At 38.8% G+C, this 16,875-nt stretch overlaps 1 protein-coding gene across 2 annotated transcripts in view; it reads left to right on the top strand.

Annotated features, from left to right (window-relative positions):
* Positions 1–15,105, top strand: part of PARG (poly(ADP-ribose) glycohydrolase) — a 62,487-nt gene extending 47,382 nt beyond the window's left edge. For both annotated transcript variants that reach the window (XM_048311143.1, XM_048311142.1), the window contains exons 14-18: positions 3,822–3,900; positions 4,713–4,821; positions 7,647–7,752; positions 10,945–11,073; positions 11,693–15,105. In XM_048311143.1, the coding sequence (XP_048167100.1) occupies positions 3,822–3,900; positions 4,713–4,821; positions 7,647–7,752; positions 10,945–11,073; positions 11,693–11,865 (596 nt within the window). In that variant the 3' untranslated portion in view covers positions 11,866–15,105. The remainder of the gene's footprint in view (positions 1–3,821; positions 3,901–4,712; positions 4,822–7,646; positions 7,753–10,944; positions 11,074–11,692) is intronic.
* The last annotated feature ends 1,770 nt before the right edge of the window (positions 15,106–16,875 follow it).

The raw sequence follows: 16,875 nt of genomic DNA, 5'->3' as shown, positions 1-16,875 counted from the left end.
TAATCTTTTTAAGACAGTGTTTTATTTTGTTTTGCCATCCTGCCAGAATTAATGCCTTTATCTGTGAAAAGTTTTTGATAAATTGGCTTTTGTGATTACATTTTAAAAAAATGAGTCAACAAAAAACTTCTTGGCCATCAGAGACTTCTGTTCTGTATTTTGGATATGATACCATATTAACCTATTTTAAACACTGTCCTCTGGGAGAGACTTCTTTGGGAAGGATAAAAACAGAGCACAGCTATCAGTCTGGGTAATAACTGACTGGGGGAAAACACTAAATCAGTGTTTTGAAAGACCTCCTTGCATTTCCCTGCAAACAAAAATGTTTGTTTGGTATGGACAAGTAAAGGTGAGAATGTTTTTTCACTGCAGCAACATTTTAGTTTTCTTGAGTACTTCAGTGTTTTGCAATTAATGTTTGGGATGTGGAGTTCTTCTCTAATGGAAATATTCATTCCATCATTTTTATTTAATCTCTGGAGCTTTTCCACCTTGGTTCTTAGCCAAGTCTCCTCTGTGTCATGATCCTCTTGATAAATTACATTCTTTGTGATGCATCTTGACTCGGCAGCCTAATGGGTATAACTGTGTAGCTTAAATTTGCAGAGAAGTCCAACAAATTGGGAGATAAATTAAATTTGTTGTGATTTCACAGTATCTGGTTAAGATCACTGCTGTAATGACTATGGAACTGGTCATGCAAACAGTCGAGTTCTTCAACACAGACATCTACCTACAGAAATGTCAGCAGCAACACCAGAGATTCCCACAGCTGCATTTCTGGTAGAGCTGTGAATAAGGTGTGAGTGCTTTTCATTCAGATTTTTTTTTTTTTCCTTTCTTTCTTCCCCCTGTTGGAACTCACACATCCTTGGGCAGCATTAAGAGCTGATGAAGCTGTGTTCCATGTTTCCTTTAAATCTACAGATCTATTGATGGCCAGTTGGGACCACATCCTAGCAGGGCAGTTTTGGAGACTTCTGACCGCACTACTGAGGCAGCAAATGAGATGAGATGGGTTGAGATAATTGGTTTGGCTGAAGATTTACTCAGAGGGGAAAATTGGTTTTCAGCTGGATTTAGCAGTCTGACTGTGCCAGTGCTGGGAGAGCCAAAGACTAATGGTGGTGCAAGATAAGGATTGGAAGAACTGATTGACAGGGAAAGAAGGACATTCCTCTCACTTATGGCACTAAAAGTGCCTTTCTGTTGGTGACTACAAAACTTTACTCTTGCAATTTTCACATCTACTTTTTATTTAGTGCTAGTGGTCCTGCCTCTTCAGGGATATAATTTCTAGCTCATTAAAAATACTAGAGGAACACTATGGTGGGATTTTTCCCAATCCCTGGAAACGTTATAATGCTCTTACAGGTCATACGCAAATGTAAGGCTAGACTATGAAGTCTGAGAAAGGTATATTTATTTTTAGTAATAATTGCAAATCTTTGTAAGTTGGTGAGGTCCCATAAACACCAACACTTGGAAATTTCACTTTTTGTCTGACGATGTAACTTTTAGAAGTGTCACAAAGGATGGACTTTTGAATGGTACATGTATATACATTCTTTTGACTTTAGGTAGGCTTTTCTAGGTTTTGTAGCTTGTTTTTAAAGTTCTGGTGGAACTTTATTTGTGGTTTGCCTTTTTTTTACTTCCTTTTATTCATTTAATGAGAAGAAAAAAAATTCACCAGAAACACTGACATATCCAGCTTATCCCATACTGCTTTTGTTCTCCCAGCAACAGAAGTTTGTATCCCAGTAGTTCAGAGGCAAAAGTGTTGCTAGTCAAATAATCATTTTTGTCTGACAAATTTCCAGAGCTTCACTTATGAAAACTCATTGATTTTCATTAACTTCGTGTTTCTAGGACATGACTTTAGAGTCTGTGTGATTTCTTTGAGTTTCTCCATTATTGATTTTTTTTATAGATATATGTGTATATGTGTGTGTGTTTGCTTGTTTGTTTGTTTCCTGGTGCTTTTGTCATCAGACACTACACTTCCATAAAAATTAATGAAAACAATGAACCTTGAAAATGCCAGTTTAATACTTGGACTATAATTTAATCTATCCTGGTACAATATCTTGATGACCTAGAGTTTTCTTTCCCCATCTTAGACACCAAAGGAAATGCTTCCTTTTTGAAGCTGGAAGTTTTGCCTAGGTTGTCCTCTAAAGAGAGCTCTCAAAAGAGTCACGTACTTCCTTTGTCTATCTTTTCTTGCTCTGTGCTCAGACACTTTTACCAAGCATATGAAGAGAACTGAATTTAATTCATGTCAGGAAAAGTCTTAGTGAAGGTTGATAGCCTGCAATTCAATTAGAAGGCTGATTTCTGAATGTGGAAGCTGCTTGTGGTTGTCCTTTGTTTGAGGGCATGGATGTATGTAGGCGTATTCTGTCATCCACATTTTTCAGATGATTTTTTATCAGGAAGTGAACTCAGTGAGGTATCTCTTACCATCCCACTCATTTTGCATAGCAACTTTTCAAAATAGCCTTGAGTGAGATTTGTGTACCCTCAGAATGATTAATCTTCTAGACTAAATAAATAATGCGTGGGTAACAGGGCAGATGAGTTAAATGAGCATTGATAAGTCTTGTGAGTTAAAATTAATATGGGTAAGTGGGGAAAATATCTTGAAGTATATGCATCACTGTAAACAGTTTTTAACAGCTTGTTTCCTGTGCTTGAGACTACTGGAGGTAAACATTGAAATTTCCTTGTCAGTGAGGTTTAAAGTTAATAGCTTTGTTTTTGATTGTTCAACTGCATTTTTATTTAGGGATTGGAAAACTTACATTAAATGTAAACATTTATATTCTCAGGGTACTGCTGATCTGTGCAATAGTTAGGCAGTACTCATCTTACTAATCAGATATTTTGTGCTGTCAGCTTGCATTTCTTTAAAACCTCTTTTTTCCCATTCTATTTAGAGGCATAGCTGGTGTCACAAATTGGGGTTGCTTAACAGTTCTCTTCTTGCTCTTACTGTTTATGATTGTGCCAAACTACACCTGTATGAACCACCAAACAAGTCAGCTCAGCTGGTCAGAGCACAGTGCCAGTAACACCAAGGGCATGGGTTCACTGAAGGGTTGGACTCCATGATCATTGTGGGTACCTTCCAACCTAGACTATTCTGTGGTTACTTCTGAAACTCAGCTGTTGTGAGCTCAGAACACGGGGAAAAGGGGTGATTTTGTTGTGGCATTACTTCAGCAGTATTTCTCTGAAGCATTTGTGCAATGCCCAGTTTTTGAAGCAAGGTCCTGAATCTCTATAAAATGAGGTGAAAGGCAGCCTTTTAGAAGTTATGATCCTTGTTCTTGGTTAAGATGTGCTCTTTTTTGGTCTTGGGATACACTTTTGAAAAGGAATTGGTATAGCAGAGCATAGTAGCTAAAATCACTGGTGGCCTTAGGGAGCTGCTTTCTGACAGCCTTTAATACTTGCCAAGGTACCCTATTGGACCTTTCAAGAGCAGCCAAATATGTTCCATACTGTGGTTTTTTGGGTCTTGGTGCTTTTACAGAGGTAGTTTGTTGGTGCTGACCACTTCTCATGATACACTGGGCAGCATATGTAGATCTGCACTCGTAATGTTCTGTGCTGGGTGCTGCTCATCACCTGTGGGAAAGGAGCTTTACAAGGAAATCTTGTATTCATGGTGCAAATACAAATTCTCTGTTTCCCTTTGCTTCTGGGAGCTGCATGTTCATTTGGAGAAGCAGTGATTCCTATCAAAGATTTGCCAAGTGAAAAAAATATGTACATATTTTGTATGTAATCTGGAAAATTATTTGTTTCAGGTACTGAGCAGTACAGTGAGTACACAGGCTATGCAGAGACTTACCGGTGGGCAAGGAGCCATGAAGATAAGACCCCTAGGTAAAGTTCCACATAAGTATTTTAAGTTGAGGAATAAATAAATGTGAGAAATTTGAAAACTTGGTACTTCTGAGTATTTCCTAGCATTTGCCTTAATAGGATATTTGCTTGATGTTGCTCTCTTCAGTAGGGCCAACAAGCTAAGAAAGTTATATCATATTTGTAATGGCGTACTAATGCTAATAAGTGGTACCTGCCCTTATGTCGGTTCTTAGACCAACATCTTTTACAGTTTAGAGATATATGTATTTAATGCACATTTTTGTTAAGATACTGATTTAACTGTGAATCGCAATGTCACAGGAAATTTTGACAGCGAGACCTCAGATGACACGGTGCAGCTGATGTGTGACAAAATAAGAATCAATACCATGAATCTGAGTAGAAATCTCTGAGATCTTGAATTTATTTCTCCAGCAATGTCACTAGAGTGCATACACAAAATTACTCATTTGGTATAGGAACATCCACAGTGTACTCTCATTTAAATGTTGGCAGAAGACAGAGAAACACTGACGTTGCAGTGTTCTTACATACTTGATAAATAGTACTGTGTTATTAGATTTGTTTCACGTTCATGCCCAAAGTCTAGCCAGAGTATTTCTAAATTTATGGGGAGGCCTGTCTCATTTCTGATTCTGCTTTCATTCCCAACCCACAAAGAAAAAGTGCTCCATTGTCTGTTACGAATTCACCTTTCCAGCTGCTTCTAACACAGAAGATCTGCAGGGAATTGCTCATTTTGAATTGGAGTTATATGGCTGATATTAAACAACTAATGTCATCTACTTTTCTCCCCCCTCCAATTTTAGGGATGAATGGCAACGACGCTACACCGAAATTGTTGCTATAGATGCATTTCACTTCAGACGTTTCCTTGATCAGTTTGGTCCAGAGAAAATTAGAAGAGAGCTCAACAAGGCCAGTAACTTCTTACAACAGCCTGCAGTCTAGTGTTTATAGAACCTTTTCAAATATTCTTATATTATTGTCCTCATCTAAGGAAGTTCTTGCTTAGTTGTGTCTTATATGAGAGGGTTTTGCTGTCCAATGTTAAAGCAAAAGATTGTCAAATATATTTCTTTGATGTGCTATTCAAAGGTGTATTTTATATAACTTTCAAAAATATAAATGAAACTTGGATATACATTTTGTTAACTTTTCCCTGTCCTGCCTCTAAACAACAGTCTGAGAGTTGGGGTTGTTCATCAGGGAGAAGAGAAGGCTTCAGGGAGACCTTATTTTATCCATCCAGTACTTAAAGGGGTTTATAAAAGGAAGTGAGAGGGACTTTTAATATGGGCAGATAGTGACAGTACAAGGGGCAGTGGTTTTAAACTGACAGAGGACAGGTTTAAATTAGGTATTAGGAAGAAATTCCTTACTATGAGGGTGGTGAGGCACTGGAACAGGTTGCCAAGGGAAGCTGTGGATGCCCCATCCCTGGTAGTGTTCAGTCCCAGGCTGGATGGGGCCCTGAGCACCCTGATCTAGGGAATGGCATCCCAGCCCATGGCAGGCAGGTTGGAATGAGGTGATCTTTAAAAGGTCCATTCCAACTCAAGCTATTCTATGATTCTAAATTGCAAGTGTAACTTCTTTCCCTGTGATTTGTGCTGTTGAATCCTACTCAGCTGTGCAGTCAAGGTGGAAAAGGAGGTGCCTCATGTTTTAAGATGGGGCAGTTCAAAAATAGGGTGCCCCTTGCTTTTCTTTCACCTTTCTTCTTTGCCCTTGGGGTATTGACTTATTTCCTGGGAGTTTACCTTTCCTGATATTGATGTCTTCTTGAGATCAGATCCAGCTGTTCATAAATCCTCTTTATTTTCACAGTAGCTGTAAGGGCTGTTGTAGCTGCTTATGTGTGTATACATGCCAGTTAGAGCTTACAGTCTTCAAGAAGACTGACAATGCAGGCCAGTTGTAATCCTTTAAACAAAACTTCTGAGCTGACATTCAAAACTAGCACACTTCCTACTAATAATTCTTTCACATTGTTAATCATTATCATTATATATTCAAAGTTATCAGTCCTTGACCCTGCCCTAGGTCAGCTGTGTATGTACAAAACTGCACTTTGCAGTGACTGTGGTGCTTGATAATCTACACATCAAAGTTGCCAGGCTGAAGAGTTCTTTGAACAGGGGAAGCTGGAATTGTGGTGGACATAATTTTTTTTTTTCTCTTCTCTTCTCTTCTCTTCTCTTCTCTTCTCTTCTCTTCTCTTCTCTTCTCTTCTCTTCTCTTCTCTTCTCTTCTCTTCTCTTCTCTGCCATCCCCAATTTGTGATACTGTCCTTAAATAAGATATTTGAGATGTTTCCCAGTCCTTGGTCTCTGCCCTGGATTATGTGCTGCATAATGTTTGGGAACATTGGGTTACTTTCCCAAGCTGTGGCAGGTGCTTTATCATCTGCATAGCCTGGGTTTTCCTGTCACTTGTTTTTCTTGTTTTGCTGCTGCTCTTTTGTTGAAGCTAAAGCAGTCTTTTCCCAGCTTTTAAGGTTGTACTTTTTCAGGGACTAGTAACTGTCATCAGTGAGCTGTTTATGGTTATGAGACCTTAGCTTTACCCTGTGCCAGTGTTTTCAAGGCCTTTGCTGTTATCCCTTGCACAAATTTTATCTCCTAACTTGCTGTGTCTGGAATCAGTCTCCAGTTCACAAAGCAGATTCTCCTTAGTTAATAAGAAGGCTAATGGGCCAGAATTAAGGCCTTGCATGGCCAGCATAAGGCGTAGGTAGTGAGAGGTGTGTGGCCTGTGCTAGCAGTGGCAGTGCTGTTTTTACTGGGCAGTGGAGTACAAGAATGCTAATTCAGTTATACTATACTATATATAGTGGTATAGTATATACTATACTATACTATAGTGTGCAAATTTTTGGGATCAAAACATGCTAATGAGTCTCCTTCATGTGATTCCACATTTACAGATGCAGTGGGCCTTTGCTTTAGCTTCGGTGTTGAACATATATGCTCAATGCTACTGTGGCCACAGCCTCCTGCTTTCTGCAGTACAGAAGGGTACAGAATATTATAGGATGTATTTTAAATAAATTCAAACATAGGAACACACTGTCCTAATTCTCAGCTGGAAAGGGAATGCATCCCCTCAAAATGATGTACAGTGCTGAAGGACTAATTTAAATTAGTTGTAAAACCTTAGCATCTTGACTAAAGTAACATTCATCAGCTTGTTTCTTCATGGTTGGTAACGAAATTAGCCCTAAAAAAGACAGTTAAGTACAGTTTGTAAACTTCGCTGATATCTTAGTACAAAATTCTAATTACCTACATCAGTGAATTTATGATCTGCCTACAATTTTCAGTTTATTGATTGGTTTGGATTTTTAAAATAAATTATGGTAGATCACTGCAACATTTATAAGGTTAGTTGGTTTGGCTGATGTTTTTTTATGAGGACTGATTGTTATTTAAAGAAAATTTTAAGTCTGAGTTCATTTTCTGTTCAGGCTATCCTGGAAAGTTTCCTGTAGCTGTGATGAAATGCCTGGGACTCAGCACCTGTATCTTAATTTTTAACTTGGGTCCAAATAGGGCAAAAATCTTCCTGCTTTAAATTTTTTTGTTATTGCTGTTAAATTGAAAGGAAGACTAATGGTGTATTGAAGTAGTTTGAATTTGATATTGCTAGAAGACAATATGATTTTTATTATAATTTTATTTTTTGAAAGTATCACACCGGGTTGCCTCTCAAATCCATCTCTGACTCTTGTCTGCATGTAGGCCTACTGTGGCTTCTCTCGACCCAATGTTCCACCTCAACACCTCTCTGCAATAGCCACGGGAAACTGGGGATGTGGTGCCTTTGGAGGGGACTCCCGATTAAAAGGTAAATTGTAGCAATTAGTTAATGTTCCAATTAATCCAATAACTTATGTTTTGCTCCTTGGCCATATGTTTTTGTTCAAGTACATTTCTTGCTTTTGTTCTAATTACTACATTTTTCCAAGAAATGGCATTCTTTAGAATTGGTTCATTAGTGCTGATCTTTAGGCCATGAGTAATGTGACCTTAAACAATAAAAAAGCATTCTACTCTATTCTTTGTGCTTTAGACTTTTATGCTCTTTTCAGTTTAAAGTATGAGGCAAGCACGTGATGATGAAATGCTGGATTTGGAAGGACTTGTAGCACTGAAACCTTCCAAAGCACAAATATGCAGCATTCATTCACAGAAGAACATGTTCATTGCAGTTGTCAGTCATATAAATCAGTTGACCTTTCTGGAGCAGTCTTTTTAGATTCTGCCTGAAATTCATATCTCTGCAAAGCTGTTTAAAGTACCTGGTGATTTGCAAGGCTTCACAAATTTGCTGGCAGTGCTTAATTTTGCTCCTTAATATATTGCTGTATGCTAGAGAGGTTTCCAGTCACTCAGACGTGCTGCTTTCTTTCCTGACTTGCCTGCTGTATCACTCACTTTCTCATGTTCTTTTATATTTAATTACAGTATTTATAATGCAGCAGATATCACATGCTTACATTCATTTAAGACCTTTTCCATCAATTCAAGAACTGATGGATCCTGACATGTAAATTCATATCCTGGTTCATATAATTCTAAGTAGAAATTTACATTTTTTTGTTGTTTCCAAGTATTTGGAGAGTATTTAAAATTTGCTTTTCAGAACAGCTTCAGGTAGCTACAGTGAGACAGTCATCAGGCTACTAGCTTCATTAGTTTTCTCTCTTAATGTGCTTAATTCATAAAGCATCTATTTTTTTCTCGATGCTCACTGAGTTCCTGGCAGTTGTTTTTTGATTTCCATTAGATAAAATAGGCTGCCAAATGTGTATCTTATCAATATCAGGACTAGTATTTACTGTAGGATCTGAGCATAGTTGATTTATGTTAGGCAGGTTTAATAAATACTTTAATTTGCATAAGGTCTTGGATCTGAACTGTAATACCCCATGTATATTTTTTTAATGTAGAAGGGATGTCAGTACAGCCACTGCTTCAGGTGCAAGCCCAGAAGTTAAGTGGGATCACATCAGCTGCGTGCAAGGGGCAAGAAAGCTCAGATCCCTCCAGACCCGGTACCACAGGCTCTATTGCTCCTCCTGTGGTGCTTCTTTCTGTATCAGTAGCATGGAAATCTCCCATGGTATTGTGTCTCATTAATGTACAGAAGATTGTGAAATTTCATAAGATATAGAGCAATTCAAAATAAATAATAGGATATTTTTATTATCTTGTAAAGTGAAACTGCATTGTTTGTTTGGAATGAATAATAAGATTCATTAGGTTCTGTTCCCCTATGCAAGCTAGTTAATTAGACTCTTTAAAAGCTGAACTACTGAAGCTTTACTAAATCCACAGCTGGTTCAGTAGTTTAATTAAAATATCATTCCCAGATTGAGATTAATTTCACACGTGAATCATGTAATTTATAATTTTGGCTATGGGTTTACAAGAGAGGGTTTTTTTGATTAAGGAATGCAGTGTTTTAATAGGTCTCTGTTTAAAATGTGAGAGATTCTTGATCTGAGCTCTGAACAGCTTTCTATTTAGCTTCCACTAGCAGGTGGTAATGCAGTATGTACACTGTTTTATTTAAAATTAATCTTTACAAAGACAATATTAATCACATTTTAATTAACTCTACTTACTGGGTAGAAAAAGGAAGAATTGGTATCAGAGCTGCACCAACAGGCTCTGAAGTAAGACAAGCTGCAGCAGATGAAATAGTTGCTGGGGTCCATTGTTTGGACTGTTGTAGCTCCCGTGAAATGAACCTGTGATTGATTTCACGCCTCTGTGGCACTCCAGCCTGGCAGTGCTGGCTGGTGAAAAAGCTGCACTCTTTTAAGTTTGGTGCTGCCTAAGGGGGTCCTGGTTTTTTTCTCCCCCTCATTGTTTCTCTTCCCCCTTCTTTGTTCTTGGCTCTATGGTCTGGTGCCCTCCCTTGCCTCAGCTCTGGCTCATAGCAAAGCTTTCACTCTGCCAATTCAACTGCTGTTCTCGCAGCAAACCATTAGCTTTTATTCTTCATCTGTAACTTTTCTGCCAGTTTGGTGAATGGAATGGGCACAGTGATGTCTGATGAGCACCAGTGATGTCTGATGAGCACCAGAGAGCTGCAGAAAAGTGAGCAGCTACTTGAGAAGTGGACCAGAGCTACTTTCTCCAGTTGCACTGGGTCATTAGCTTGGCTCAGCTGCACTGTTGATCAATACCCCAGATGATTTCTCAAGGTGAATCTTCAAAAAACTGTTTCCAAGATAGGAAACATTTTTCTTTCTTTTGCTTATAGAGGAACAAAATCTGTCTATATTGTAATGGTAGCTGTTGGCAGAATTTGGGATGCAGCCTGGGCCAATGAGTTTGACAGAAAGCTGGAAATTAAATAACATGAATTGCATTGCTGATATCACACCTCATAGGTCAGAATAAGCCAACGTATTCCATGCTGCATACTTCTATTGTAGGTATGATGGACACCTTAAATTATACAGGAAGAGGCTGCAGAACCATAGTTCTCCTCTTGGAGCTAAAAGCTGGGTCAGCTCCCACTCTGCGTAGCTTATCTAGTGAAAGGGTTGGCTCCATTCCTTCTAATAGGTGGCACAGAATGGAAATTGCCAAGTGCTCATGGATGAATTTTACCCCACTGTCTGTGGCTGTACAGGCAGCTCAAACCAGGATGGAAGGTGCTGCTCTGTTGCCTTATGCTGCCACAGGCATTTATTGGCTAATTAATGGCTGCATGCTGCTTGGGGGCAGACATGGACCAAAATAAACCCCTCTCAGTTTTAAGCACAGTTTATCTGGAAGTAAGGGTGGATGTCAGTAACAGCTCTAGCAGAATGCTTCAACACTCTTGGCCTGCAGTGCCCAGCGTTCTTTATTTAAAAAAGAATTTTGGAAGTAATAGTTATCCACCTGTTGTTTGTACTGCTTTGCAGCACCCATGTGGAAATGGATGCTATGGTTGTTTGCTGTAAACTTATGCTGTGTTTTTTCCTTCAGCAAATTGTTCTATCCTGTGTTCATATGTAATCTTTTTTTGTTGTTTCAGCCTTAATTCAGATATTGGCAGCTGCTGAGGCTGGACGTGATATTGTTTATTTTACCTTTGGAGATGTGGAGCTGATGCGGGACATTTACAGCATCCATACTTTTCTCTGTGAGAAGGGTCAAACTATTGGTGAGCAAAAAAAAAATCTTTGTGTGCAGAAAAGAGACATTACCATCTCTACAAGTAGAAATTTTCCAGTATGAATTCTTGTCACCAAGTCCTGAACACAAGCAAATGGGTCTCGGTTTATGTGTGCCTGTTTTCAGAATGGGGAAGTCTGCTGATTTGGGATCAACTGCACAGTGCTAATCAGTTAGAAGACTTCTAGAATGCTTTTCTAATTCCTTGGCAGTTATGCTATAGAACTTGAAAAATACAGATACATGTGGTAGGTAGAAGATTTGCAAAAGCTTTTGATATAACTCAGTAATGCTTTGAAGAGGGAAGAGCTGCTTAGGCATTCTTGACATAAATTTGTCTTCTAGTGGTTCTGTCTTGATCCTGCAAGATGTGGTCTGATGTGTTTTCCAGCCTAATGTTGGGATAGCTTGTGCAACAAGTTGAGGGAGCCCATCCTATGTTCTGAACAACCTGCAGACATTCCCATTACACAGTCTGCCTCTGTCACTGCTCATTTAGAGATGTCCCTAGCCCTGTCTGTGCATTTCTAGCCTTCCTTTGCAATCATACATTGCTCATATGGCGTGTTCTTACATGGTGTTTAATGATCTGTTTTTGGTTTTTGAAGGGGACATTTATAGGCTATTGCTGAGATACTACAATGAACAATGCAGAAACTGTTCTACTTCAGGACCAGATGTCAAGCTGTACTCTTTCATATACAACACCATTGAGTCCTATGCAGATTCTACTGATGATGATGATGAAGATGAAGAAAAAGGGTTGTGTTTTGAAGATTAAAATAAACGTATTTGATCAGAGTAATGTTTATCTCCTCCCACTGGTATATTGTGTGAAATGCTGGACATAATGAATGATCTGGCTTAATTTATATTGACTGCATTGGTAGTTATGTATAACACCCAAACAAAAAATCCCACAAACACCTTTGAGAGATGAGATTTATTTGTTTGATGGTTTCATACATGAAAACCTTGTTCATGTGTGTACAGAAAAAATTTTTTTGTTAAGTCTGGTTTGTGTTATACCTTGTTAAGTAGAATATTTTGGTACACATGTATATTTCATTCAAGATTGCTGAAGATTTCCCTGTACTCCTTTACATTTATTTTTCAGAGCTCTTACGTAGATTTCTCATGGAGGCTTAGAGCTGGAGTACAGACAGCCATGTAACTCCTTGGATGATGTTAGAGAGAAGCATTTAGATGATTTTTCTTACTGAAAATTGTCATAATCCTTAAGACTGCCAAGGTACCATCAGTGTTCTTACCAAAGTTTTCATTCATTTAACTTAAAATGTCCTGGGTCTAATTTATTTTTTCAATAAATGATTAAAATTGGAAAAGTTCTGTAGGAGCCAAGAATGCATTTCACAACTGCATGGTCTTTACCAAATTAGACATAAAAGTTAGCATAAAGAAGTAGAGAAAAAACAATGAGAGTGGGAAAATGAGAAATGTGACCAAAGCTGGAAGCAGAGGCAAAGATTTTCACATGAATACCATTTTGTTGGTGCTATCTGTTACCACATTGAACAAGGTCTTAGACACTATTGGAAATTTCTCCAGGTTCAGTGCTGCTGGCAATATTTGAGTTAAGGTCTGCTAGTTGTGTTTATATTGTCATATCAGTTCTCCCTTATCTCAGTATGCATATATGTGAGTATAAGATCCCCATGGGATATGTGAGTGAGGAAAAAAATCACGTATCAGTGGGAGGAAAGTCTGCAGGCTACGTAAGAACATGAGGTCTTGTTAGGAGTTTTTGCCTGTGTCATTTTAGACATGGGAATAACAGTGAAGAGTTGGCAAAACATCTATAAAACCCATGCTTTTACTATCTGTGAATACCAAATTAGTGTTGCTGTAGTACATTAATAGTTTACACGAAACTGCAGATACATCTGTGATAAAACTTTTTCAGGTCTATGTACAGGGCAAGTCCAGTGAGACTTTTGTCTGTTAGTAGTTTAAGCTCACCCTAAGCTTCAGCCCAGAGTCTAAGTTTAACCTCTTCTGTGTTAGATTTTTTTTGTCTGTCATAGTTGCTGTTATGAGTTAGCAATACAAGTAAAAACTGCAGCAGGAAATGTAGTGACCTAAGTCTCTTAATCAATGAATCCTTTTGAGTTATGTCAGATAAAACTTCTCCAAGCCTCAAACACACCATGGTAATTAAATGCTGGAAGCTGTTGGCAGTCTGGCTCAGAATAAATCACTCACTGCTTCAGCTGCTCTGGGGGAAGCAATAGGAAAAAGCTCAGGTTGTTTATAAACACCTTCAGGGTGCTGTATCTTTGCGTTAATTTTAAGTGGGCAGCTTGCAGGTGTGTTTTTTGGCAAGTGATGGACACAGAGGTTTCTTCCTGTTTTTCCCACCAGCTGTAGTTTTCTCCACCCCCATCATTATAGGGAAAAAATTTTGGCTAGAATTTCAAGCTTTTTTCTGTGTTTGCACCTTGTGTCCTTAGATTTAGCAGAAATCTTTTCTCCTGCTCCTGGTGTTTCAGTGTTGGCTCAGATTCTGGCAGTAGGAATAACTGTTTTATTAGCTCTGATTTGGGCATTTAGGTTCAAGTATGATCGTGCTTCTAGATGCATTGCCGATGATAGATGTACCCTGTGAATTACGACAAGTGCTGGAAAACTGGTGCTATCTGCCAAACCTTCTTCACCTTACTACTCAGGATCTCCTATAGAAGAGATGAACAGAATTTGTTCCTAAACAACTGGAAAAAAAGATAACAAAAAGCCTTAGATGGCTAGACATGACCTCCCCTTTATTATATATAAATACTTCTTCATTAGTGCAATATTACTTGTCATTGTGAGAAGTGATTGGTCAGGTATGAAAAATGTACCAAAATATGATGGAATGAAATTCTACTTCAACTCTAGAAACAGAAAAATTTAACTTTGGAGAGATTATCTGATGATCATATTACAGGTATGCAGTTAAAAGAGTTCTTGCAGTGTCAAGTGCTTCCAGGATAATCCTAGTCTTTTTATGCAGTCTGTAGTGTCAGTGATACTGAGCATTTTCTAATATGGGGAAGAATGCCTTTGTTTGAGATCATTCATTAGGGTATGTCTACCTTATTTTTTTCTCTTGTGAATTATGCTTGTATGGACAGGAACAAAGGAAAAGAACTCCTTTTCCATTTCATGTGTTGTCTGAAAAAGAGTGATATATCCTGCTTTCTGTGGTGTGTTCCTGATCTTGTAAAGAGCAACATTGTAAGAATGCTTTGAATATGATTTTGATCACAAGCAGGCTGAAGATTATTTTTTTGTTATTGTTGGTTTGGGTTTTTTTAAAGCAAAGTAGCCCAGAATTAGCTAACAATGGTGTTACATTCCCATGATGTTCTAATTCAGTAAAGAGCTGAACTGCCCAGATTGCTGCATGTCAGCCCAATACGTGCTCCACATCTTTCTTTTTCTCCCCACCCGCCAGTCCCCATTTCCCAACTACCTGAAATGTTTCCTTTAGCTGGCCATGCCTTCGGTGCTCTGGGGGAAGTAGTGTGGAATGGAGATGCCAGTGATCTCCTTGTGCAGCCTAGAAAGCTTCAGTTTCACTCTTCCAGAAACCTGGTGATGGAGTAATCTGGGTTTGGGATTTTTTATTATTTTAGAGATGTTTGCTATATGATTTCCAATAAAAATAAACTTCCTACCAAAACTTTTGTTTTATACTTTTTAGCAGCCAAATGGAATGCCTGATGTGAAACAACAACAGGCAGTCATGTCAATCGCAATGTTGCCTCATAGTCAAGTTTGATGTCTGAGCAGTTCAGTTGTTCTACAGCTCTTGCACCTAAATTGCTCAGTTTTGAGGTTTTCTTATCTGATGGGGAGTATCCAATACTGTATATATTAATTTATAAACTGTTGAAGTGTTTCTGACATTCTTCTAAACTTACAGTTTATGCACCGTTATATTGTATTGATTTTTCTGGATCTGTATGCTAATGTTTACATAATTTTGTAGGAATACAATTAAAAAGTTCTGACTGAAGCAATGTTGTGTAATTTGTCACATAATATACTTTCCAGGACAGAGGAATTCCAGCATGTCTGAATGCACAGGGCACAGTACTGCAGATAGTTCTAGCTGTAAATTGACACGTAACACAGAGCTGAGAAATGTATTTTTCCTGTACAGTATTGTGGTGGTTGCTTCTGTCTGCCTAGCAATGTAAAAAGCAATTAACTGCTGTACATTGGAAGGGTGTGAGTGTGAGGTTTCATCTTTGTGTATTGGCCATATACAGATACTCTGATGTTCCCGAGCTTTTGGTAAGCAAGTAGATGTTGGATTATTCATTGAACTTTGTGAAGAAAATGTCACTATATAAAAGCAAATAACCCCATAAAAATATATAAATAATTAACATGTTGTAAAAGGGTTTGTATGGTTTGTAAGAGTGAGGCTGAGATCCTCCTAAATGAAACCATTTCAAACTTTTTGCAAAAAGTCATTTTAAGCTAGTAAGGAATTCATTTTTTAGCATTACAGGAAATTAGGATAAAAATATAATTTGATTGCTCCTAAGGTTTTATGTGTAGCTGTGCTTATGAAGTTTGCGGTGTTGGTAGTAAAGGATTTCATCCATCAAACAGCAGCAACAGAAGCAGAGACGGTGAGCAGCAGGCACGTCTGGGGGAGCGGGAGTGAGCAGGTCAGTTGTGGCTGAGCAGGGAGCTCCCTGCCCTATGCCCAGATAACTCATGGCAATGGCCAAAGGGATCCCATTCTCCACGAGCAGTGTTTGGCTGAGTGCTGTATGGGCTGGAGGTGGCGGGCTTTGGTTGCGTGACAGCTGGGTAGGGAGAGAAGGGTTGATGCCCTTTATGCTGTACCTTGGAAACCCCAGGTGCAAGGGAGGCAGAAGGTGCTCCCATTGTTCTGCTGCAGTGTGGAAGCAGTTGCCAGTCTCTCCTGTCCCAAGCTGTCACTGATCTCACTGTAATCAGCAAACACCCTCAGGAATACACTTTATTAATTCTTGAAAGCAACTGTAGCCTATTGAGATAACCCTGGGGATAAAGCACAGTTGCAAAGGCTGCTTCACCATGGACTTTTCCTGGTTTTCTCCATTGTTTTCCCACCTATGTCAGTGGACAGAGGAGTCCCAGACACCTGAATTTCACAACTTTGCATGTTTATGTTCAGACAGTCTTCATCCTCTCATCCAGAGCAGCTTTCTGTGACAGAAGGATGGACAGATGGATGTCAGACCTTGGGATTCCAAAAGCTGTTACAAACTCTGTCAGGTTCACTGAGGTAATTGTATATTAGCCAGTGTAGGGTGATGCAATGTTTGCTCTGGATGGATGACCTGGGTTTTTTCTTTCTCTCTTTTTTTTTTTTTAATTTAGTTTTAATATCTGCGTAAACTCATCTTTTCCTGTTTTGTGACACCTCTGTGACAAGAGTGAGAACATCCATAAAATCATGGAGACTGCAAGATGCAACAGCTGTCTGAAATTGTTGGGTTTTTTAAGCTCAGAATTGAGTATTTATGATCTTGTTTTGTGCTAACAGTGTTTCATGCTCATTTATCATTGCTTAAGTGAGTGTGACCTGGAAGTTGCATAGGAGGTATTTGTCACTGATAACTCCATTACAGCAATACCATCAATTTCTGCTGAGCTGAGCTGTCAGCCGGGGTTTCATTGCGTGGTCCTGCTAAGTGGCACAGGGTCCACAGTTAAAGGAGGCACTGGTGTGTTCTGGGCCCTCGTGGTGACACTGTGCGACACTGTTGGGATGTGTGTGGGTGTG

The sequence above is a fragment of the Corvus hawaiiensis genome, chromosome 8 (genome assembly GCF_020740725.1).
Source record: "Corvus hawaiiensis isolate bCorHaw1 chromosome 8, bCorHaw1.pri.cur, whole genome shotgun sequence".
NCBI lineage: Eukaryota > Metazoa > Chordata > Aves > Passeriformes > Corvidae > Corvus > Corvus hawaiiensis.
The sequence above is the reverse complement of the archived record's forward strand: the minus strand, read 5'-3'. Positions and strand labels throughout refer to the sequence as shown.